At 37.7% G+C, this 23,023-nt stretch overlaps 3 protein-coding genes across 3 annotated transcripts; 1 reads left to right on the forward strand and 2 right to left on the reverse strand.

Annotated features, from left to right (window-relative positions):
• The first annotated feature begins 8,333 nt into the window (after positions 1-8,333).
• LOC149768391 (uncharacterized) lies at positions 8,334-9,107 on the forward strand. Its single transcript, XM_089928386.1, has one exon. It carries the CDS (start codon positions 8,334-8,336, stop codon positions 9,105-9,107), a length of 774 nt encoding a protein of 257 aa, XP_089784512.1.
• A 4,390-nt stretch (positions 9,108-13,497) lies between these two features.
• LOC149768392 (uncharacterized) lies at positions 13,498-14,791 on the reverse strand. The gene is made up of 5 exons (XM_089928397.1): positions 14,525-14,791; positions 14,330-14,422; positions 14,142-14,243; positions 13,736-14,053; positions 13,498-13,509 (listed from the first exon to the last, which is right to left on the reverse strand). The coding sequence occupies exons 1-5, from the start codon at positions 14,618-14,620 to the stop codon at positions 13,498-13,500; spliced, it is 621 nt and encodes a 206-aa protein (XP_089784523.1). The 5' UTR covers positions 14,621-14,791.
• Positions 14,792-16,048: 1,257 nt separating this feature from the next.
• On the reverse strand, positions 16,049-19,602 carry LOC120107516 (uncharacterized). Its single transcript, XM_089928403.1, has 5 exons — positions 17,867-19,602; positions 16,930-17,836; positions 16,528-16,827; positions 16,342-16,447; positions 16,049-16,252 (listed from the first exon to the last, which is right to left on the reverse strand). The coding sequence occupies exons 1-5, from the start codon at positions 19,386-19,388 to the stop codon at positions 16,049-16,051; spliced, it is 3,039 nt and encodes a 1,012-aa protein (XP_089784529.1). The 5' UTR covers positions 19,389-19,602.
• Positions 19,603-23,023: the final 3,421 nt, after the last annotated feature.

Below are 23,023 nucleotides of genomic sequence, written 5' to 3' on the forward strand. Positions count from 1 at the left end.
GTAGGCTTTGTGTGATGATGAAAGATTTCATAAGATAGATGCTTGTGTAGAGGGTGGAAGGTGGAACATAAGCTTGGTTGTTCAGCAGTTGCATTTGTGGCTAACTTGCGATGGTAGTCCTTCAAATAGCTCGATGGAACTCTGATTCTATTGGATCTTCTAAGGAAAATATCAGTGTTGTGATGTTCATCCTGTGATGGTGACTCATTTGGCATGGTTAAGTCTACAGAACTGGATGCTGGAGAGTTGGAAGAATGACTCATTTCTGTTTGGATGAATTGACTTGGTAAGTATATGTCTGGTAAGGCTGGTGGTAAGGCCAGTTTTGATGGAGTTGATGAAGTTTCAGGTTCTTCTGCACTGGAACTTTGAAAAGGAAAAGTGGATTCATAGAAGATAACATCTTTGGAAATGATACATGATTGAGCTTCTAAGTCATAGACTTTGTATCCCTTAATCCCTGCTAGATACCCAAGAAAAATGCCTTTGCTAGCTCTGAGACTGAGCTTAGTTCCATTGTGTTTGAGTGTGGAAACAAAGCACAAACATCTAAATACTCTTAAATGGGTATAAGAAGGAATGGAGCCAAAAAAGGTTTCATATGGAGATTTGTTTTGAGAGTAGGAGTGGGTATTTGATTAATTAGATAAGTAGCTATTAGGACAGCATCTCCCCAGAATTTTATTGGAAGTAAACCTTGGAAGAGAAGGGCTCTAGCAATAGTGAGTAGATGCTCGTGTTTTCTTTCCACTATACCATTTTGTTGTGGAGTGTAAACACAAGTTTTTTTATGTATAATTTCCTTGGAACTATAGAACTCAGGCCTATGAAATTCCATGCCATTATCAGTTCTAATTTGTTTCACCTTGGCATTGAATTGGGTTTGAACCAAGTGAATGAAAGTTTGCATAAGATATCTAGCTTCAGATTTGAACTTCATGAGATATACCCAAGTTACTCGGCTATAATCACCAACTATGGTTAGGAAATAGTGATGACATTGAATGGATGCTTGAGAATAAGGGCCCCATATGTCACAATGTATTAAATCAAATGGAGAAGAAGTAACAGAGTTGCTCATATGAAATGGTTTTCTTTTTTGTTTGGCTAACTGACAATGTTTGTACATTGCATTGGCTTATTTTCTTTTACATCAGAGACATGAGATTGAATTAAATTCAATCGATGGTTAGATAAGTGTCCAGTCTAAAATGCTAAAGATCAAAGGAATGTTCGGCTTTAGCATGAAGAACCTGACTTTTGGAAAATGAAGTATGCTTGGGAAGAGTAGTTTGGTTGACTACGGAACTTAGAAGAAGAAAATAGAGACCATTATGAACTTTTGCAAGTCCAATCATCATCCATGAAGAGGGGTCCTGTATAAAACACTATTTTTCCAAGAAAATAAGACATAAGGAAGCATCATGGGTGAGTTTACTGGCCAAGAGAAGATTAAAGATAAAGAAAGGTACACACAAAATATTTGTGAGTGTTAGATGTTCTGAAAAAGTTTCACATTTCCAATATGAGTCACTCTTGCCTTAGTTCCATTCAACATCTGAACATGTGCATGTGTTTTAGGAATTATGGATGTAAGAAAGAAAATGGAGCAAACCATGTGGCCAGTGGCTCCTATGTCAATTATCTATGGAGTTTCTTGTTCTTTGACTAGTTTAGAATTCTGATTGATGATAGAGAGTGTTGAAGCAATAATGATGGAAGTGCAGGGGAGAGTAGTACCTGCCATGTTGGCATGGGAGTGAGTGTTTAATGATTCTGTGGATGGCTTGGTCATCAGGGAAGGTGAGTCATTTGACTTAGGTTAATGAAGCATCTGAGCTTTGAAATGATCAATGAGTTGCTGCATTTGAGCTTGAGTGAGCACTGTCTGAGATGAGATTGGCTCCTTTTCTTGGCTCTGAATGATTGCTTGATTTGCTGAAATTTGTTTGAAGGAATACTGTTGGGATTTCCAAATTTGATTTTGGTAAATTTGAAGTTGGGTGGAAATTCTATCAGCCTATAGCATTTCTCTTTAGTGTGTCCAATTTTTCCACAATGATAACATACTAATTCAGACTTTTCTCTCTTTTTTGTATGTGCCACAGAAAATGTAGAGGATTCAGAGGTAGGAAGCATTAATATACGTGCTTGCTTTTGCCTCTCCTCTTGTAAAACTAATGAGAAGGTTTTATTTAAAGAGGGCATAGGGCTCATAAGAATTATCTGACCTCTTATACTGTCATATGAATCATTCAGTCCCATTAAGAATTTGAACACATAATCCTTCTGTTGGGCTTCATTGACAGTTTCCACTGCATTACATGTACAATGTCCACAAGTATACGAGGGCAGTGGTCTAAGTTGTGTAATTCTTCTCAAATGGCATTGAGTTGAGTGAAATAATCACTTACTGATTGGGTTTCCTACATAACCGAGCTAAGTTGTTGTTGAAGTTGGTATATCCTCACATTATCCGGTTGTGCAAACCGGGTTTTTAGCTTTTTCCATACTTCCTTTGCAAAATTTATATACAAAACATTGGATGCGATTTTTCTTGAAATAGAATTCAGAATCCATGAAAGGATCAAATTATTGCATCTCAACCATGATAAGTAAAGAGGACTGGTTGATTCTGGTGAGGGAATAGTTCCATCAAGAAATCTCAGCTTATTCTTGATGAAAATGGCCAATGTAAAGGATCTGTTCCATGAGAGATAGTTGGATCCAGTTAAAGGAGGAGTGATCACCACAGTGTTAGCACACTGTGGTGAAGGAAAAATGGACTATTTGGATCTTCGGAGGGAGAAGGGATGTGAGTTGGAGTGTAGGTAGGGGATGCATGAGCTGAAGATTCTCCATCTGCCATTTTAGAACAATCCTAAGACAAAAAGGAATGACTAATACAACTTACTGCATCTTTAAGGAAGAAGAAGAAGAAGCTTGATTTAAAATTCTAGCACCCGCTCTGATACCATGTTAGAAAAGGAAGAACAAAAGCTGGAAACAGGGGAGAAGAACGGAAGATGGAAAATAGGGAAGAAGAAAAGGCTGATTTCATTCCTTTTTTCTTACTTCATCACAGTACAGATTGGTGGTATTTATACATATTTGAGCTGGATTAAAGTGTAACTAATCTAGCTATTAAGCAATATAAATTGTAACTGAATGTAACTAATCTAAAATTCAAAAAGATGTATGAAACTTCCGGATCATGGAGTTCTGAGTTAGTTTCAACTAGTTCTATTTCAACAGTTATTGTTATGAAACATTTAACCGTTTGAAACGTTATGGCTATTTGAATTGAGATAGGCGTTGGAGTTCTCATGAGAAGAGGCTGCATTGCTGGGAAGAGAGGTTCTGGTGTCATGAGAAATTGGCAATGCAACCTATATCGGTGTCTTGAGAAACAGGCAATGCAACCTATATAACCTATTTAATAAATAACTTTCAAATAGGTCAAAATCTGGAGGGATGGATGAATCTTTTATTAAATAGGTAATAAAACATACATAATCTATTTAATAAGTGAGTTGGATCAAGTTAAATAAGTTAAACGGATCTTATCTAGATTAACTGAGTTTTAAACCAATTAGATAAGTCTTAAATGGATTAATGAGTTAAAAGTCCAATACCCTACTACTTGCTAACCTACTATTTTTGAAGCATTGATTTGTTTGCAACGTCTTCGAAAGCCAAGATCTCGCAGGTGGTTAAGACTGAGATAAACCGTGATAACTGTTTATCTCAATCGTCATGGGAGGCAAAAATTTTGGAAGATCTAATCTTTTTCTCGAGGTCCCATGTCGAGATCTCCATTGATATCTAGAAATCAGATATCGAGATCTCTGCTGATAACAAGAATTCAGATATCGATATCTGTGCTGATATCCAGAAATCTCATCAAAATATCTATGACGGAGATATCAGATCTAGGCCGATTTCTTGTACCATATCAAGATCCCGGCGATGGGAATGTGGTTAAACTCATCTAAATTTCTGATTTAGACGGTCCATTATTATTTTGTTGATAAATAGTCCATCATTAACTTTCAGTCATAAGTTTTTTAAAAGATCTAATGCAAAGTATGCAATACAACTCATCAACTTTCTGAGCTGCTTATTCTTGTGATATTTACTCCCTAATTTTACTAATATCTTCTGCAAGAGTATACCAGATTCTGATGTACCAAAAAAACATAAAAAAAGGAGTATACCAGACTCGAAACCGAAATGGGATCGGAGACAGATGGAAGCGAAACGTTTGTTGCTTTTCCATATAAATTTCCCAATGGAATTATATACGATTTATATACATGGCGGCAGATGGCCATTTATACAAATGTTAGACACGGAGAGCTTTGCAGAGCCTCTATTTTCATATATATATATATATATATATATATATATATATAGCATATTGCCTTAATATTTGGTTACTAAATCTACATTTAGTTAATGTGTGGTCTATAAAAATAAGGTGTTCATTTGTTCCAATCTTTGATTTGTCATGCAATCGTAAACTTCATTGGAGCAATAAAGGAAGGTATATATGAAACTCCCAAATTTTGATTAGTTATTTGAGAACTCTGTGACTAAATGGAAAATTCAACCAATTTCAGATTTTGCAAAAGTAATTGATGATCAATTAAAACATTGATGTTATTAGTGGTAGAAATTTTTTTGAACTTGTACCTTGCGTCTAATATGAATGGCTTACGCGTTACTAAATTTATTGCTGCAATAAACCTATGCGTTACTAAACTCATTGCAATATGACCTGTCATAATATGAAAAACTACTATGATTATTATAAAACTTGCACCTGGCGTCTAATATGCATAGTTTATGTGTTACTAAATTTGCTACTGCAGTAGACGTATGTGTTACTAAATTCGTTGCAATCATAACGTGAAAAATTACTATGGTTATTATAAAAATCTTACCTTGTGTCTAGTCCTTTGATTTATGCGTTACTAAATTTATTGTTGCAGCAAACCTTTGTGTCACTAAATTTATTGCAATATGACCTGTCATAATGTGAGAATTGTATACCTTGTGTCTAATATGCATGGTTTATGCATTACTAAATTTGTTGCTGCACTAGACCTGTGCCTTACTAAATTCATTACAATGTGATCCGTCATAATGTGAAAAATTACTATGGCTATTAATTCTATTGCTGCAGTAGACCTATGCCTTACCAAATTCATTTCAATATAACCTAGCACAACGTGACAAGTTACTACGGCTATTATAAAACTCGTACCTTGCTTCGAGTATGCATGGTTTAAGCGTTACAAAATTTATTATTGCAGCAGTCCTATACGTTACTAATTAAATACATTGCAGTATATATATATGATACTCATTGCTATAACAGGACTTAAACCCAGCTATAAACTGGAAACACAAAAATTAGGGTTCTTGCTAGGTCAAGATTGTCTGTCGACTCGGTCTCCGTCTCAAAGATCGCAGACACGGATGTTGCGAGCCTGTCTCTCTTCCCATGTTCGGGTGGTGACAGCAGCAGCATGCAACTCCATGCTGTTCCTTACTGAGAACCAGGGTTCAATCCTAATTATTTGGAGGGGGCGAAGGAGGTGCTCAAGGCACGGAGGAGCACGCATGTCGTCAGAGACGAGCTCACACTCGTGGCAGTGAAGGTGAGCAACTGATGGAAGAGGGACGAGAGTGAGGGGTTGCTGGCTGATGCCGCCTCCAACTCGAACCCTTAAAATTCCCATCTCTTGCCGCCAGACTGTCTATTGAGCTCGTTTCATTATCGACAATGAGTGAACCACCACCCTTGCAGAAGCAAGACTCCTTGATAAGGGTGATCCAGGGTTCAATATATGGCATGTCGCAGGCCACGCATGAAACAAGCCTCGCCCACTTCTCGGTGGCAGTGATGGTGGTGGTGGAGGCCATGACTAACGGTGGTTGTGGTGGTTGACGGGTTGGTAGTGGTTCGGAGGCCATTGGGCAAAATAAGTGGTACCGTATGTGGTGGAACATGCATGCACTGTACCCTGTGAACTTGATTGGTTAGGCACTTAGGCTCAGGTTGCCCATTGGAACCTGAACACAGGTCAACTACAGCCTCGAGCCTCTTCTTGGAGAGTCAGGTTGCTGGAGCCTGGAGTGTTGATTTATGTTTAGTGTATTGTTTTAAGTGGTCAGTTATTACTACGTATGTATTTTTCCTTTTTTGTTGGGATGTCTGTTACTTATTGGTTTAGTCTTCCTACCATGTTATAGCAGTTATGAAACGTGGGCTATGTTATTGCTTTCAGTTTTATTTTTCAGTTCTCTGTAAGGCTATTTAACAACCAAGTTTGTTATTCAATATGATTGAGACGATTTTCTTCAATATGTGCAAATTCTTCAATCTATATTTCTTCACAATTGGTATCAGAGCCCCATTATAGGGGCCTGATTATTAGAAGCAGCAGTCTTCTACAAGTGTTTTTTTTTAAGTTGAAGGATGACGACAGAGAGTTCGTTTGTACAGCCAGCCGTTCCAAAGTTTGATGGGTATTATAATCATTGGGCGATGCTCGTGGAGAACTTCTTGCGATCAAAGGAGTATTGGGGGCCGGTGGAAAATGGAGTTCCTGCAGCAGCATAAGCTGTTGTTCTCACTGATGCACAGAGCAAGCATATTGACGACCAACAGTTGAAAGATTTGAAAGCTAAGAACTATCTATTTAAGGCATTAGATCGTTCTATTCTGGAGACAATTCTCAACAAGAAATCTGCAAAGGATATCTGGGACTCCATGAAGCAGAAATATCAAGGCACCACACGAGTGAAACGTGGAAACTTGCAAGTTCTTGGAAAGGAATTTTAAGTTCTTCACATGAAGGATGGAGAAACTGTGAATGACTATTTCGCTCGCACTCTTACCATAGCCAACAAGATGAAAGAAAATGGAGAAGATAAGGGAAGTACTGCTATTTGTTGAAAATTTTTTAAGATCCATGACTTCAAAATTTGACTATGTTGTCTGCCCTATTGAGGAGTCTAAAGATATCAATACTTTAACTATTGATGATTTGCAGAGCAGTCTAAGATATCGATACTTTAACTATTGATGAGTTGCAGAGCAGTTCAATTGTACATGAACAACGCATGAGTTCACATGTTGAAGAAGAGCAGGCTCTGAAGATCACTCATTCCTCGGAAGGAAGAGGTCGTGGTCGTGGAAACTACAGAGGAAGAGGAAAAGAAAGAGGACGCAACAACAGGTCCTTTGATAAGGCCACAATCGAGTGTTACAACTGTCACAAGCTAGGACACTTTGCATGGGAATGTCCAAACAAGAACACAGAAGCAAATTATGCAGAGAATCAGGAAGAAATGTTGTTGATGGCATATGTGGATACCAACAAAGTCAGTCGAGAAGACATGTGGTTTTTGATTCTGATTGCAGCAATCACATGTGTGGCAACAAAAATTATTTCTCAGACTTTGATGGTATTTTTCGAGACTCTGTGAAGCTTGGCAACAATACAAGCATGGCTGTGTTGGGAAAGGAAAATGTTAGGTTGCAAGTAAATGGTCTGATACAGATCATTACAGTGTGTTTTATGTACCTGAATTGAAGACTAATTTGCTAAGTATTGGACAGCTGCAAGAAAATGGACTTACTATTTTGTTTCAGCATGGCAAATGTAAAGTGTTTCATTCTCAGAAAGGTTTGATTATGGATACGAAAATAACTTCCAATAGAATGTTTGTTCTGCATGCTATATCCCAGCCTATAGCATCCACTTGTTTTAATACAAACACTGAAGACATTGAACAGCTTTGGCACTATCGATATGGACATTTGAGTTTTACAAGATTGAAGACTCTTCAACAAAAAGAAATGGTGAATGGTTTGCCGAATCTCAAATCTCCTTCGAAGCTGTGCAAAGATTGTTTGACAGAGAAATAACACAGGAACTCATTTCCTAAGAAGACCACCTGGAGAGCTGCAGAAATTCTTCAATTGGTGCATGCAGACATTTGTGGACCAATTAAGCCCATCTCTAACAGCAAGAAAAGGTACCTACTCACTTTCACTGATGATTTTAGTAGAAAAATATGGGTTTATTTTTTGGTGGAAAAATCAGAAGCTTTTGTTTTTTTTCAAAAGTTTTAAGACTCATGTTGAGAAGGAAACAAACTATTTTCTGAGAAGTCTAAGCACTGATCGAGGAGGCGAGTTTACATCCCAGGAATTTGTCAATTTCTGTGATAAAAATGGTATACGGCGACAATTAACGGCTGCATATACGCCACAACAGAATGTAGTTGCGGAACGGAAGAATAGAAAAATTATGAACATGGCTCGATGTATGCTTTTAGCAAAGAGAATTCCAAAGTCCTGGCCAGAAGCAGTTAACTGGACTGTACATGTTTTGAATCGAAGTCCCACTTTTGCAGTGTTAAATAAGACTCCAGAAGAAGCTTGGAGTAAAATTAAGCCTTCAGTTGATTATTTTAGAGTATTTGGATGTATTTCTCATGTCCATGTGCCTGACAATAGAAGAATTAAACTCGATGATAAGAGTTTCAGTTGTGTTTTATTGGGAGTTAGTGAAGAATCAAAGGCTTATAGATTGTATGATCCTATTTCACAAAAGATCATAATTAGTAGGGATGTTGTATTTGAGGAAGACAAGCACTGGGACTGGGATAAGAAGTATGAGGAAGTTACTATATGTGATTTAGAATGGGGTGATTGTGAAGAAGAAGCAACTAAGAATGAGGAAAAAAGTGAAACTTATTCTGATCCTAATATAGAAGACAATGCAATAGACAGTGCAGTTGAATTTAATGCTGAAGATACTGGGACAAGATCTTTAATTCAGAACACGGATACCCCTCAACACTCGAGTGCAACCAGAAATCGAAGGGCATCTGTTTGGATGAGAAATTATGAAACAGGAGAGGGACTTTCTGATGAAGAAAATGGAGGGGAACTTGCCATGTTTACAGCTGCTGATCCCATTCATTTTGAAGAATTTGTAAAAAGTGAAAAATGGAGAACAGCCATGGATATGGAAATGGAAGCAATAAACAAAAATGAGACTTGGGAATTAACAGAATTACCTTAGGGAGGAAAGACAATTGGAGTAAAGTGGGTGTATAAGACTAAGTTGAATGAAAATGGAGAAATAGAAAAGCACAAAGCTCGGCTTATAGCAAAGGGCTATGCACAATAATATGGAGTAGACTATACTGAAGTGTTTGCACCTGTGGCACGAACGGGGACAATTCATTTGGTATAGAGTAGCACTTGCGGCATGTATACAAGAAATGCTGGAGAAGGCAGTAGCAATGCAGAAGTTAGTCGACTTCGGGCAACAATTGAAGATATGAAGGATCGCCATCAGGCAGAGTTGGCGGAGTTGAAGCAGAACCAACAAATTTTGCAGTCTCAGCTTGAGCATATTTCATCTATGTTACAACGATTTCTTCCTCCTTAGGTAAATAACTATATGTATTTGATGACTTTACATAATTATCACTTATTTTGCATAAGTTAATGATTTTCATATTCCTAACTTTTAAAGTTTCTTTTTTTTTGTTGTAGATTCATGATACTTCAACAGCTCGTAGAGATGATGATGGCGCTAAATCCGATCCCTGATATTTTTTAGACTGTTATTTAAGGAGTTTTATATATATCTTTTTTATATTTTTCAAAGAACATTGTAACTCTAAACTTATTAATCATATATGACAATATGAATGTTTTGAATGATCTGAATATTTGTGTTGATATAAATGTAATGCAGGTTCATATTGGCGTAAATGTTGATTTATGATATGCATGTGTTTTTCTAATAATTTTTTTTTTAAAAAAAAATCCCACTCCCGACGCTTTAAAGCGTCGTTAAAAACAAAACTTGGCATGGGTTTCTCCGACGCTTATAAGCGTCGGCAAAAAATCAACAATTATAGCGCCACGCAAAAGTGGTAGTCTATGCCGACGCTAAATCGCGTCGGCAAAGGATCTACACCGACGCTTTAAAAAGCGTCGGTAAATACAAGGTTTTGCCGACGCTTTCCTTTCGCGTCGGCAAAAACCTTTCCCACTCAGGCATCGTCGACGCGTTTACAACGCTTGCTCTGGCGTCGGCGGGGTTTTTGCCGACGCTAATAAGCGTCGGTAAAGGCCATGAAAAGCGCCGGTAAAAGTTACTATTCCTGTAGTGGTAGTAGCACTTGCGGCTCAAAGAAGGTGGTTTATTTATCAACTAGATGTGAAATCTGCCTTTTTGCATGGTGAATTGAATGAAGAAGTTTTTGTAAAACAGCCTTGCGGTTATGTACAGAAAGAAAGTGAGCAAAAACTTTACAAGCTAAGAAAGGCACTTTATGGACTTAAACAAGCACCCCGTGCTTGGTACAGTCGTATAGAAGCCTATTTCATGAAAGAAATCTTTGAGAAATGTGATGAGCACACTCTGTTCATCAAGAATAACAAGGAAGGTAAAGTCTTGATTGTAAGCTTGTATGTGGATGATCTAATCTTTACCGGAAATGATGAATCAATGTTTAAAGAGTTTAAACATTCAATGAAGCATGAGTTTGATATGACTGACTTTGGCAAGATGAGATACTTTTTTGGCCTTGACGTGTTGCAAAAGTCTGATGGTATTTTTATTAGTCAAAAGAAATATGCTTTGGAAGTACTGCACAGGTTTGGAATGGATAAGAGTAACTCTGTTTTCAATCCTATCGATCCTGGTTGTAAACTTAGGAAAGATGAAGGAGTTAAAGTTGATAAGACTTACTATAAGCAGAATATAGGTAGTCTCATGTATCTCACTGCTACATGACCAGACTTAATGTTTATAGTAAGTATGATTAGTAGGTATATGGAGAATCCTACTGAGTTACACATGCAGGCAGCAAAAAGAGTGATGCGATATCTGAAAGGAACTTTTGATTTCGGGATTTTCTATAGGAAGGGAGGAGATGATGAACTTATTGCTTATACTGACAGTGATTATGCTAGAGATTTAGAAGACATGTATTATTCAGTGTGATAGCAGCTCTGCTATCAAGCTCTCAAGGAATCCAATGATGCATGATCGAAGCAAACACATTGATGTGCCTTTCCTTTTTCTTCGAGATCTTACCAAGGATGGAACTGTGGAATTGGTACATTGTGATATACAAGATCAGTTAGCTGACATAATGACGAAGCCACTCAAGCGAAACACTTTTGTCAAGCTGCGAGAACATCTGGGAATCTGTTCTGAAACTACTGTAAACTGAAGCTTGTAGCATTCAGTTTAAGGGAGGAAATGTTGATTTATGTTTAGTGTATTGTTTTAAGTGGTCAGTTATTACCACGTATGTGTTTTTCCTTTTTTGTTGGGATGCCTATTACTTGTTGATTTAGTCTTCCTACCACGTTATAGCAATTATGAAACGTGGGCTATGTTATTGCTTTCAGTTTTTTTTTTCAGTTCTATGTAAGGCTATTTAACAACCAAGTTTGTTATTTAATATGATTGAGACGATTTCCTCCAATATTCTAGCTGTGCAAATTCTTCAATCTATATTTCTTCACATGGAGAGCATCCTTCATGCCTCCGTGACAAGGTTCAGACCACACCATCCATCGTTAGCCGCCGAGTGTTTTCTTGCCGGGGTCGGCCAGCACTACCAACTTCTTGCACTGCCTCTTAATGTATTCAGATCGAAATGTAATTTAGTGTGTAAGCAAGATATCTATAATGTATACTCATTTTATAAACACGTACTGATTTGTTTTAGGTTTCATTTGGACTTTGGTTATTCGATTTTTTTCCTGCTGAACATCAAACCTACCCTTTCCCATTATCATTTGGTGTCATGCTTTCGATCCTATATATCATATCTCCAATTGATAGGAAGCGTATCCTGAATTTCATTTTCATAGTTTTGATCCATATGAAAGATTTATATTATTTATCGTGACAAAAAGAAAGAGAAAAGTCTACACTTTGCCCACCTTGAGCTTGGGAATGCGGTACCAGCCAGTACAATTTTGTATATAAAACCAAAGTACCGTTAAAATTATAACAACTTGAGCACATGATTTATGTAATCTAGACCTGTCCAACCTTTTTTTTTTGGGTCAAAAATAGGAGGGGAGGGGGAGGGGCAAAACCCCACCCGCATAGCAGCCCTCACTGGGTCCCCCTTCCACCAGAAAATATTCGATGCGCGTCGCATGTTTCCGTGTGCCCTTTCCAATCTGTGAGAAACCCCACTGGGCCATCTACGTGTGAGTACGTCATCCCAGTACCACCTCAGTACTAATAGAAAGAAAGTATATTCACACAGAACTATCCGGGTGTGGAGCATGGGATCCTCTAATTTAATCGACGCCCGTGCGTTTCGAACCCGGACAACTCGGGTAGAATCCGCCCCCTTACCACTAGGTTACCACCTTGGTGGAACCTATCCAATCTTTTGCTACCGCTAAAGTTGATGCTTCTGGGTAAAGATGAGTCTATTCACCCCCTTAAAAGAGCTCAGCAATATTCGTGGACAAATTTGAGTCATTATGCATGCCATCTTTTTTATTCTCGGGTAATTAGAGTACAAGACAGGAAACTAACAGAGATATGCGTTGGGTGAAGACAACATAGTTTTTGGCAATGGTAGTTTAAGATTAGTATAGGACTGAACTAAATTGCAGAGATTTGAGATGAGCGCTCCTTATTTGATAATGCTAATTTAAGAGTAGAATACTAAATGCCGCGCATACAAGTTTGAACAAAAGGTGTGCCATTTACCAAAAGAATTAAAAAACAGAAGGTTGTGTCAATAGGGGCCAGTGACCTACCCTCTTCACCCAAACTATTGAGATTGGATCTATAATACAGGACCAATAACCTAATTACACTACAAGAAAAAGGACCTATCCCGATGCTTTCTTGGGGCTTTGGCGACGCTAATTAGCATCGGCTAAAATACCCCCGACGCAAAGCCAAGCGTCGGCAAAGCGTCGGATATACCAGTGTGGCAAAAGTTTTTGCCGACGCAGGAGTAAAGCGTCGGCAAAAACATGGCTTTACCGACGCTTATATAGCGTCGGCGATAAACCGACAGAGCGTTTTTTCCGACGCTTTTTTGCGTCGGCAATTCCTGATTTACCGAAACTTTCCCCGACGCTTTTAAGCGTCGGAAATTGATCAATTGCCGATGCTTTTGAAGCGTCGGCACAAGCGTGCCGGTGGTGCCACGACCTTTTTTACCGACGCTTAAAAGCGTCGGGAATTGTCTTTTTTTAAAAAAAATAAAACAATAATCAGTATTATAAAATACAAATTACAAAACATATATTATAACAATATGAACCTGTATTACATTGATACATTGACACAAATACTCAGATCATTCAAAATATGAATATTGATATATCTGATTAAAACTCTATGTTTTTAACTCATGTATCAGAAAAGCTGCCATACAAATTACAATGTACTCTAAAAAAGCAAATTACAATGTACTCTGAAAAATAAGAAACATATACATATCAAACTCATAAAAGATAATCTAGAATGCATCAGGGACGGGATTCAGCTCCATCATCATCATGTCTACAAGCGTTTGAAGAATCAGGAATCTACAAAAAAAAAAAGAGAGAAAATATAAAAGTTAGGAATAATGTGATACATTAACTCATATATCATAATTGATAATATGTAAAGTATTGAAATATAATAAAGTTAATTACCTGAGAAGGTAGAAATCGTTGTAATATGGATGTAATATTCGTAAGCTGAGACTGCAAATTTGCTTGGTTTTGCTTCAACTCTTCAATAGTTGCTTGAAGATGACGAACTTCTGCAGTGTTACTACCTTCTCTGGCATTTCTTATATATGTGCCCACTGAAGACAGCTGAGTGGGGGTAACTCCAACGCCGTAACCCCGCACTCGACCATAACGCTCTGAGCCCATCAATTCAGTAAGCACTTGAGCTTCAATATGATTGTTCGCGTCGGATGATGATGACCCCCCGACGCGCTCTGAAATAAGATTTGTTGCCCTATCCTATATCTCTCAAAAAAAAAATCAAATTAATGTATGCGAATAATAGAACCAAAAAAAAATACAGCACAAGTCAAAGATGAATACATACAACTATATCTCTTGACTCCTCCCGGACAAAGCTGCCATCTCGATGGGTGTGAGTCATCCTATAAAACTCCACCCTACCAGGCTCCCTCCCATTATCATCCACCTACAACAAAAAGTATATTTCACGAGTATACATGCTATATGATAGAATAATTTAAGATAAATTTAAAGAGTTTTAAAAAAACTTACGAATTCAGCTCTACGCCTCGCATAACTCATGGAGCCTGAAGTGTGAGGAACAGTCTGCGATGCTCGAGCAGCTCTACCAATATTGGAATATGTCTTCCCCGAAAAACAATAAACAATGTAATTTATACAATGTATAAATTTCTAATCTATAATAATATTAAATTCAATCTAAGGTATTGAAAAAATATACACAACCTGAGCTCTCTCGGAAAACCAGTAGTGGACAAGCTCCCTCCACTGATGAGAGATTACATCTGGAGGACAAACACGGGCCACCTCCTCTTCAGTCATGCCCTCGTGCTTCCAATCCGCCTTTAGCTTTGCCTTATATTCTTTCCATTTGCGGTTGACGGACTTCAGCACCCAATCATGGCTATTTGCAGGAAGGACAAACTTTGTCTACATCAAAGTCAAAAATGTTATATCAATGTTAAATCAAAAATAATTGAAAATAGTAAGCAACTTCAATTCTTTACCTCAATAATTCTAAGAAGCTCAATCTTATACGAAGGAAGCATTTCATTCCATTTCGTATAGTTGAGCGGACACAATTGTCCCTTCCGCGCAACTGATCCTAAAAAAGTGGATAAAATGCTTGCAGCATTCTTGATGGGCTGCCCCAGTTCGTTGCAATGGACGACAATCTTCTCATCCTCAGGTAGGCTCCATACGTCCCGTGCTCGAGTGGGCCCTCATGTTCTCCTCACTCTCCCCAGTCCATCTATAAAATAACAAGTCCATTAAAGGTAAATGATTTAAAATAGTTAGATTGTAAGAGAAATTAATATAAAAACTATAAATCAAATTACCCAGGACGTCCACGTCATCCGTGTCTGGACGATCTGCAGGTGGGGCATGCTCAGACTAGGACCCGGACTGAGTATGGGGCTCATCGGGCTGCTGGGAACGATCAGAAGTAGATCCCACGGATGTGTGCTGAAATTCAATATTTCTGAAACGTTTTCCTCGCGGCATATTGTAATCTAGTATGCACAAAAAAGAATCAATATTAGTTAAATATTAAAAGTACATTACTTTTAATATTCTTATAACTGCCACCATCCTCTTCTGAATTGAGAATATTTAAGATAGTCTTCTCAATTATATTTAAGATATTCTTATAAAGCAACAGATTTTAAATACATGACCAGTTCCCCAGCCTGCAACAATAATGAGTCACTAAGCACCTGTTGGAAGTTTGAAAAATTTAAATGTCGCATGCAAACCTTACTTGGAGCAGAGACCGACTGTCAATGCAAACACACGAGCATTATCCTGATACAGAATAGTAAGATATGGAGTTCTAATTGCAAACAGGAGCTATGAATCTGATGCCAAAAACATTTAGAGGTGAAGATAGGAAACACACTTAAAGCTGTTGATTTGCGGGAGAACTAATATACGATGAAACCAGAACTCATTGCACATATGTATGGGACAAACATAATATACCAGGGTTTCTGAACAATCTATGCGTGAGTAATGTTTATATATGATGCAGCATAACTAGTAGCAGTAAAAGAGATTGGGTGGCACAGTTTGAATATCACACTAATAATCCAATCGCCTCCAGAATCCAAATGTAAAATCTGAATAGTATTTTCACAGCATGGAAGCAACTCTTGATAGAGAAAAATGCCTTCACTTGTCATATTTAATACATAGCAATGGATATAAGTGTATAGCAGTAAAAGATGAATGAATAATGGGACTCATTTACTAGTAGTAATAAGGCTGTACAGATTTTCCGTCCGCCTCAACCATAACTCCACTATTTTGGGATTTTCTAAATTTTTCACGTTTTTTTGTATGAAATTTAAAACTATTTATAATGAACCCATCATATCTGTTGACAATATTGTTCGGACCTCGAGCAAGGACTATTAATTCATTGGAACAATGTCTCTCCATCATAGTCGGTACCTAAAAAAATTTAAGTCAGATAATAATTAATTTTTCAAAGTTCCGATCGTAGAATATAATAAAAGACCTAATAGGATTCAACGTCTAACCTGTTTTAATAACCATTTAGGAAATAACTCAACCAACCATCTTTGCTCAATCCTGGGGGTAGGATGAATGTTATTGTTGGCGCTTCGTTGAGCCACTAAAAAATCTCTGCACGAGAAATAATTTATTTGTTTTGAATATTATATCTGATATGACAGTAAATTGTGATTTCTTATAACCATACTGACCTGCGATACTCGGATATTAAGTCACTGTGAAGTAAGATATAACGATGTGCCTGTGCCAATAATTTGTGATGAACTACAGTACTTTCAGCTTTCCCCACAAATCTTCCACCAGATGAGAACTTGTACTCCTCTGCATTATGTATAATATCGTAATTCCTTTGTGGTCGATTAAAAGCAGTTTCAACTCCTTCAAGGTATCTCGAGCAAAATGTCAAACACTCATCAGCAATATATCCCTCCGCAATCGATCCTTCGGGATAGGCTCGATTGCGTACATATTCCTTTAAGCGCACAAGATACCTTCAACAAAAAATTTTATGCTCAACATCAACATCGACGAAGATAATAGAATAAATATTCATATTAATAATAAATATGGACATTTGAGTTTAAGAATATCACCTCTCAATAGGATACATCCAACGATGGTGAACCGGTCCACCAAGTTTAGCTTCCCCAACCAAGTGAATGACTAGATGAACCATAATAGTAAAAAAACCAGGAGGAAAGATCTTCTCCATATGGCACAGTGTTAGTGCAACATTAGACTCCAATTGATCAAGCTCCTTCGGATCAAGAACTTTGGAACATAATGCCTTAAAGAAGGATGATAACTGAGACACAATTGCAAGAACTTGTTTATGTGTTGATGATCTTAAAGCCAATGAAAAGATATCTTGCATCAAAATATGACCATCGTGACTTTTAAGATTCGTAAGTTTTCGCTCTTTAAGATTAACGCATCTTGAAATATTCGATGCATACCCATCTGGAACCTTCAGCTTTTTCAAAACCATTAGAAAAAGATCTTTCTCTGTAGTAGACATTGTGTAACATGCAGGAGGTATAAAATATTTATCATTGGGTTGTTCTTTCAGATGAAGCTCTTGTCTTATGCCCATGTCTTTCAAATCAAGACGCGCTTTCAAGTTGTCTTTAGTCTTTCCTTCAAGATTTAACATTGTTCCAATCAAGTTATCACACACATTCTTTTCTATATGCATGACATCAAGATTATGTCGAAGAAGATTATACTCCCAATAAGGTAATTCAAAAAAAATGCTCCTTTTTTTCCATAACTGCTTCTGTGTAAATACCGAGTTTGTGCCATCGTCATTTTCCTGTCCATAAACGCTGTCATCATTCTCGAAGTTGTCAGCGTCCTCAAAAACCTGTGTCATTGAGCTGCCAACATCCCCCCTTCCCCGCTTCTTTGAACTGTTGGATGCCTTACCAAGTATATAGTTAGTGCCATGAGTTTGTTTAAGAACTTCAGTTCCAGTTGGTGGAATAGGTGCAGATCGCAACTCTATGGTGCCATCAAACTAATAATTCTGATGTCGAAATGGATGATTTGCTTCTAACCATCTTCGATGACCCATATAACAAAATTTTCCTCCATGTTTTAACCAATATGAATGAGTTGAATCTCCACAAGAAGGGCATGCAATACGCCCCTTAGTGCTCCAACCGGATACATTAGCATATGCAGGAAAATCATTGATTGTCCAGATAAGAGCTGCACGCAATGTGAATGTTCGGCCAGTGAAAGCATCAAATGCATCAACACCCTGCCATAACTTTTTCAATTCATCTATTAAAGGCTCCAGAAAAATATCTATATCATTACCTGGGCTCTTATCACCGGGAATAACCATTGACAGAATGAGTGAAGACTGTTTCATACACATCCATGGTGGCAAATTATATGGAACCAAAACAACTGGCCAAGTGCTGTATGTAGAACTCATCGTTCGAAATGGATTAAATCCATCAGTTGCCAAACCCAGCCTTACACTGCAAACATCAGAAGCAAATTCGTAATGCCTATCATCAAATGCTTTCCATGCTAAACTATCCGCTGGATGTCTTAACATTCCATCCCTTGTACGTCCTTCATCATGCCATCTCATTAAGGAAGCCGTCTTTGATGATGCATACATCCTTTTCAATCTAGGTATGAGAGGAAAATATCTCAAAAATTTAGCTGAAATTTTTTTAGACTGTGCAGCATCCATTTCATTCGACAAATCATGCTCGTCTTCATTTTGTTTTTTCCATCGTGAAGACCCACATGTTCGGCACGAATCTTCATTAATATTATCACCACGATATAAAATACAGTCATTTGGACAACTATGTATCTTCTCATATCCAAGATTTAAGTCTTTTACTAATTTTTTGGCTTCATAAGAAGTTGACGGCAAAATAACACCTTCTGGAAATGCATCTTTTAATAATTGAAGAAGCATAGTAAAAGACTTTCCAGACCATCCATTCAAATATTTCAAATGGAATAAATGCACCATAAAAGAAATCTTCATAAAATTCTTACAACCCGGATATAGTTCTTTATCACAATCTTTCAGCAAGTTATGATACCGAGTTGTGTTATCTTCAGAGTCTATAGGTTCCTCAACATGTATAGATTCAGTAACGGTATGCTCATCACCTATTGGATCTCCTTCTTGCTCTCCACTAAAATCTGTTAAATTTCTAATATTATGTTCAAGAGCATCTCTGAGTAAGCCCCTCATATCATCTTCTACAACAGGATTTCTGTCTGTGTTACTAGATCCAACACTAGCAGTGTGTTCTATAATTAAGGGTTGGTTAGATGAAGACGACAATTTAGACTCTCCATGAAATATCCATTCTGCATAACCCTTCAGAAAATCATTCCATACCAAATGATCTTCAATAATTTGTGGAGCGATAGCATAACAATTTACATATTTTTGACATGGACAAAAAATATTCCCATTCATTTCAGATTTCTCAAAAGCAAATTTAACGAAATTCTGAACTCCATTCAAATATTCGGCACTGGATCTCGACTTATTTATCCAACTTTTGTCCATTCTATTAAAAAACTGATTGAACTGCAAGTAATATAAAAAAATATTAAACTAAATTAGGGTATGAATCACCAATACGAACTCATGGTACAAAAAGATCTTGGCAAATTTTAAACTAAATTGGAAAGATCTAACCACAGATCTCTTACGGAATGACCGGTGATTGGATTGAATTCCTTTTACGTGTCTATTTATATCTATCAATTACAGCATGCTTCAAGTCTATTTTTTTTTATCTTTCCTTTTGTTTATTAAGTTCGGATCTGTTTAATCAAATCTATTTTGGCTCCAATTTATGTGACAAATCTAACCATACATTTCCCATTAGATATTATGTGATAAATTTAACATTTGAGTTGTGGATGTATTAGATGCATACCAAAAAAGTACCATTTCAATCTTGGTTACATCAACATTTGAAAAAATGCTAAGTTGGAACAGAGCAAAAAATTAGCTTCTGAAAGAAGATATACTAACGGTGCTCATCAGGACTCATCAGAAAAATTAGCTTCTGAAAGAAGATATACTAACAGAGCAAAAAATTAGCTTCTGAAAGAGCAAAAAAGTACACAACTCATCAGGACATTATGGAATAACGGTGCTCTGTCTATGAATTCAGTAGCCTTGCCATACAAAAAAGCTACAATGGTCAATGGCCTATCGAAAACAGAAATCCTGTTAAACATGCTTTCATATTCTCGGCTAGGACTTCTCAACATTAATCGCAAATCCAAGCTCAAAAAAGAGGAGTCTAGGCATGGAAAAGGAAAGGAATGGAGGGGAAATAGAGAGAAGAAGATCCAAGAAATCTAGTCTAGAAATACTACTAGTCTACCATCCAAAATCCCTTTGCTTTCTCATCTACTGCTCAACGCACTCTCTTCCATTGTTCATTGTTTTGCCTAACCCCAATAACAGGAAAATATGTATGAGGATCAAGACGGAGAGTATGAGGATCACTTACCTCAGACGACGGCGATGTCGACGACGACGGAGTAGCTAGGGCTCGCTCGGGATGGAGATGAGCTGTCGGCGCACAGCTAGGGCATCGACCGGCAGAGGATGAGGAGACGGGGCCAGAAGAGAGTTAAAGACAAGAAGAAAACAAAGAGGAGGAGGAGGAGGAGAAGGAAGAGAAGGAGGAGTAGGAGGCTTACCTCAGACGACGGCAAGGTCGACGGCGGCGGAGTAGCGGAGTCTTCGATCGCCGATCGGGGCTAGGGATGGAGGTGAGATTAGTTTGAGGTGGAGGAGGAGGAGGAGGAGAGGGAGGTGGCTTACCTCAGAAGGAGAGGTCGACGGCAGCGGGGAAGTCGGCGCGCTCGCAGCTAGGGCTAGCAGATAGGAAATGAGGAGAGGGGGCCGATCTAGGGCTCGCAGATAGGAAATGAGGAGAGGGGGCCGATCGAGCGAGGGGTTGGGGTTTTCTAACGACGCTTATAAGCGTCGTTGTTTCTTAAAACTTATAACGACGCTTTAGAGCGTCGTTGTTTGTTTCGCTTTTCCAACGCTAACCCAAAGCGTCGGAAAAGGTTGGCGCTGAGCCAAACTTTACCGACGCTTTTCCCTAGCGTCGGAAAAAGTCAGTCGGCAAAACCAACATTTGTTGTAGTGTTAGCATCTACGGGTGGTTCAAATTAACCTACCATCGTTATCAAAAAAGAAAAAAAAAAAAACTGATTACCATCTAATACTTGCCCAGTTGACCTAGTATTTTTGGTTCCGCAATTGGATATGAAGTATTGAGTTATATGCGAAATTTTTATAAGCCAAGATCTTGATGATATTGGTAGGAGGACAACAAGATCAAGATGAATCAGAATCTTGGTTTATCTTGGTTATAGAGGGTAAAAATTTTGGAAGGAACAAGATCTCGGTCGATATCTAGGAGAGGTATTAAGAAACGACGATGTAGAGATATTCCGCTAATATCTTAGGACTAATATACCAAGGTTTTGGACGATATCTTAGAACAAGGACATCATAATCTCCGTCCATATCTTAGGAAGATCTCTACTGATATCTTAGGCTTCAGATATCGAGATCTCGACCAATTTCTTATAATTGAGATATGGAAATATTGGACGGTATCTTATGACTTGTATGGCCAATGGAATAATAAGTAGATCTAAAATCAATAATTATATCCAAATAGTGATCTTAAAATTTACATCTTAAAGAAAAAACTGAACCCGATTCAATTTGATCAAGAATATCGCTGACCCATTTTGATCAAGAATACTGATTGAAGATAATGTATTGCCAATTCTACTTGCAAAGTGTGTAAGCGGGAATCTGCTATGGATTCCCTTCATACGAATTCATATGGATTTTCTTTTAAGAAAATCCCGAGACTAGTAGGGTGTTTAATTTGGACTTTGGTTATTCTCTTGCTGAGCAAGAGGCACCACACTATTCTTGTGTCATGTTTTCCTAGAACATACCTGATTATTTATGGGCAGCAGTTTGTCAGATATGGGATAGTTGATTATAAATATACACAATATTAATAATGTAATGTCCATTACTTTATATCTAAAAACATTGGCTCCAATGGGAAGGCGAACTTCCTATAACATGTGACACTACAGAAAAACCAACCTATCCCAGTGCTTTTTGCGACTTTTAGCGACGCTTACAAGCATTGGCTAAAATCCTGCTGATGCAATGCGAAGCGTCGGCGCTACCGAAGTGGCAAAACTTTTTTCCGATGCAAGACGAAAATGTCAGCAAAAACTGGGATTTGCCGACACTTATAAAGCGTCGGCGAATAAGCGTCGGTGAATACCCGACGGACAAATTCCTTATGGCTTTCCTCCTAGTTTTCCTCGACGCTTTAAAGCGTCGACAATTGCCGACGCTTCAAAGTGTCGGAAAATTCCGAATTTGCCGATGCTAATGTAAACGTTTGAAACGTCGGCATAGGCGTGCCGTTGGCTGTGCCACGACGCCTTTTACCGACGCTTAAAAGCGTCAGGAATTATATTTTTTAAAAAAAATAAAAATGCCAATTCATATTATAAAACATACATTATAACAATATGAACCTGTATTACCTCGACACATTGACACAAACACTCAGATCATTCAAAATATGAATATTGTCATATCTGATTAAATTTACATAATAAGTTTAGAATTACAATGTACTCTGAAAAATAAGAAACATATACATATTAAACTCCATAAAAAACAGTCTAGAAAGCATCAGGGACGGGATTCAGCTCCATCATCATCATCTCTACGAGCGTTTGAAGTATCAGGAATTTACAAAAAAAAAAGAAGAGAAAACTTAAAAGTTAGGAATAATGTGATACATTAACTCATATATTATAATTAATAATATGTAAAGTATTCAAATATATATAGTTATTTACCTGAGAAGGGAGAAATCGTTGTAATATAGATGAAATATTCGCAAGCTGAGACTGCAAATTTGCTTGGTTCTGCTTCAGCTCTTCAATAGTTGCTTGAAGATGACGAACTTCTGCAGTGCTACTACCTTCTCTGGCATTTCTTGTATACATGCCCATTGAAGACAACTGAGTGGGGGTAACTCCAACGCCGTAACCCCTCACTCGATCATAATGCTCTGGGCCCATCAATTCAGCGAGCACTTGAGCTTCAATATGACTGGT

The sequence above is a fragment of the Phoenix dactylifera genome, chromosome 2 (assembly GCF_051530095.1).
Source record: "Phoenix dactylifera cultivar Ajwa chromosome 2, Ajwa_hap1_PhDact_Kaust_v1.1, whole genome shotgun sequence".
Classification (NCBI taxonomy): Eukaryota; Viridiplantae; Streptophyta; class Magnoliopsida; order Arecales; family Arecaceae; genus Phoenix; species Phoenix dactylifera.

Coding starts and splice junctions, on each gene's coding strand:
- LOC149768392 (XM_089928397.1), bottom strand. CDS start 14,620: ATGACTGAAGAGGAGGTGGCCCGTGTTTGTCCTCCAGATGTAATCTCT. Junction 14,244..14,329: donor CGAGGCGTAGAGCTGAATTC/GTAAGTTTTTTT, acceptor TTTTTGTTGTAG/GTGGATGATAATGGGAGGGA. Junction 14,054..14,141: donor AGGAGTCAAGAGATATAGTT/GTATGTATTCAT, acceptor TGAGAGATATAG/GATAGGGCAACAAATCTTAT.
- LOC149768391 (XM_089928386.1), top strand. CDS start 8,334: ATGGCTCGATGTATGCTTTTAGCAAAGAGAATTCCAAAGTCCTGGCCA.
- LOC120107516 (XM_089928403.1), bottom strand. CDS start 19,388: ATGGACAAAAGTTGGATAAATAAGTCGAGATCCAGTGCCGAATATTTG. Junction 16,448..16,527: donor TTAATATCCGAGTATCGCAG/GTCAGTATGGTT, acceptor TTTCTCGTGCAG/AGATTTTTTAGTGGCTCAAC. Junction 16,253..16,341: donor CTAAATGGTTATTAAAACAG/GTTAGACGTTGA, acceptor AAATTTTTTTAG/GTACCGACTATGATGGAGAG.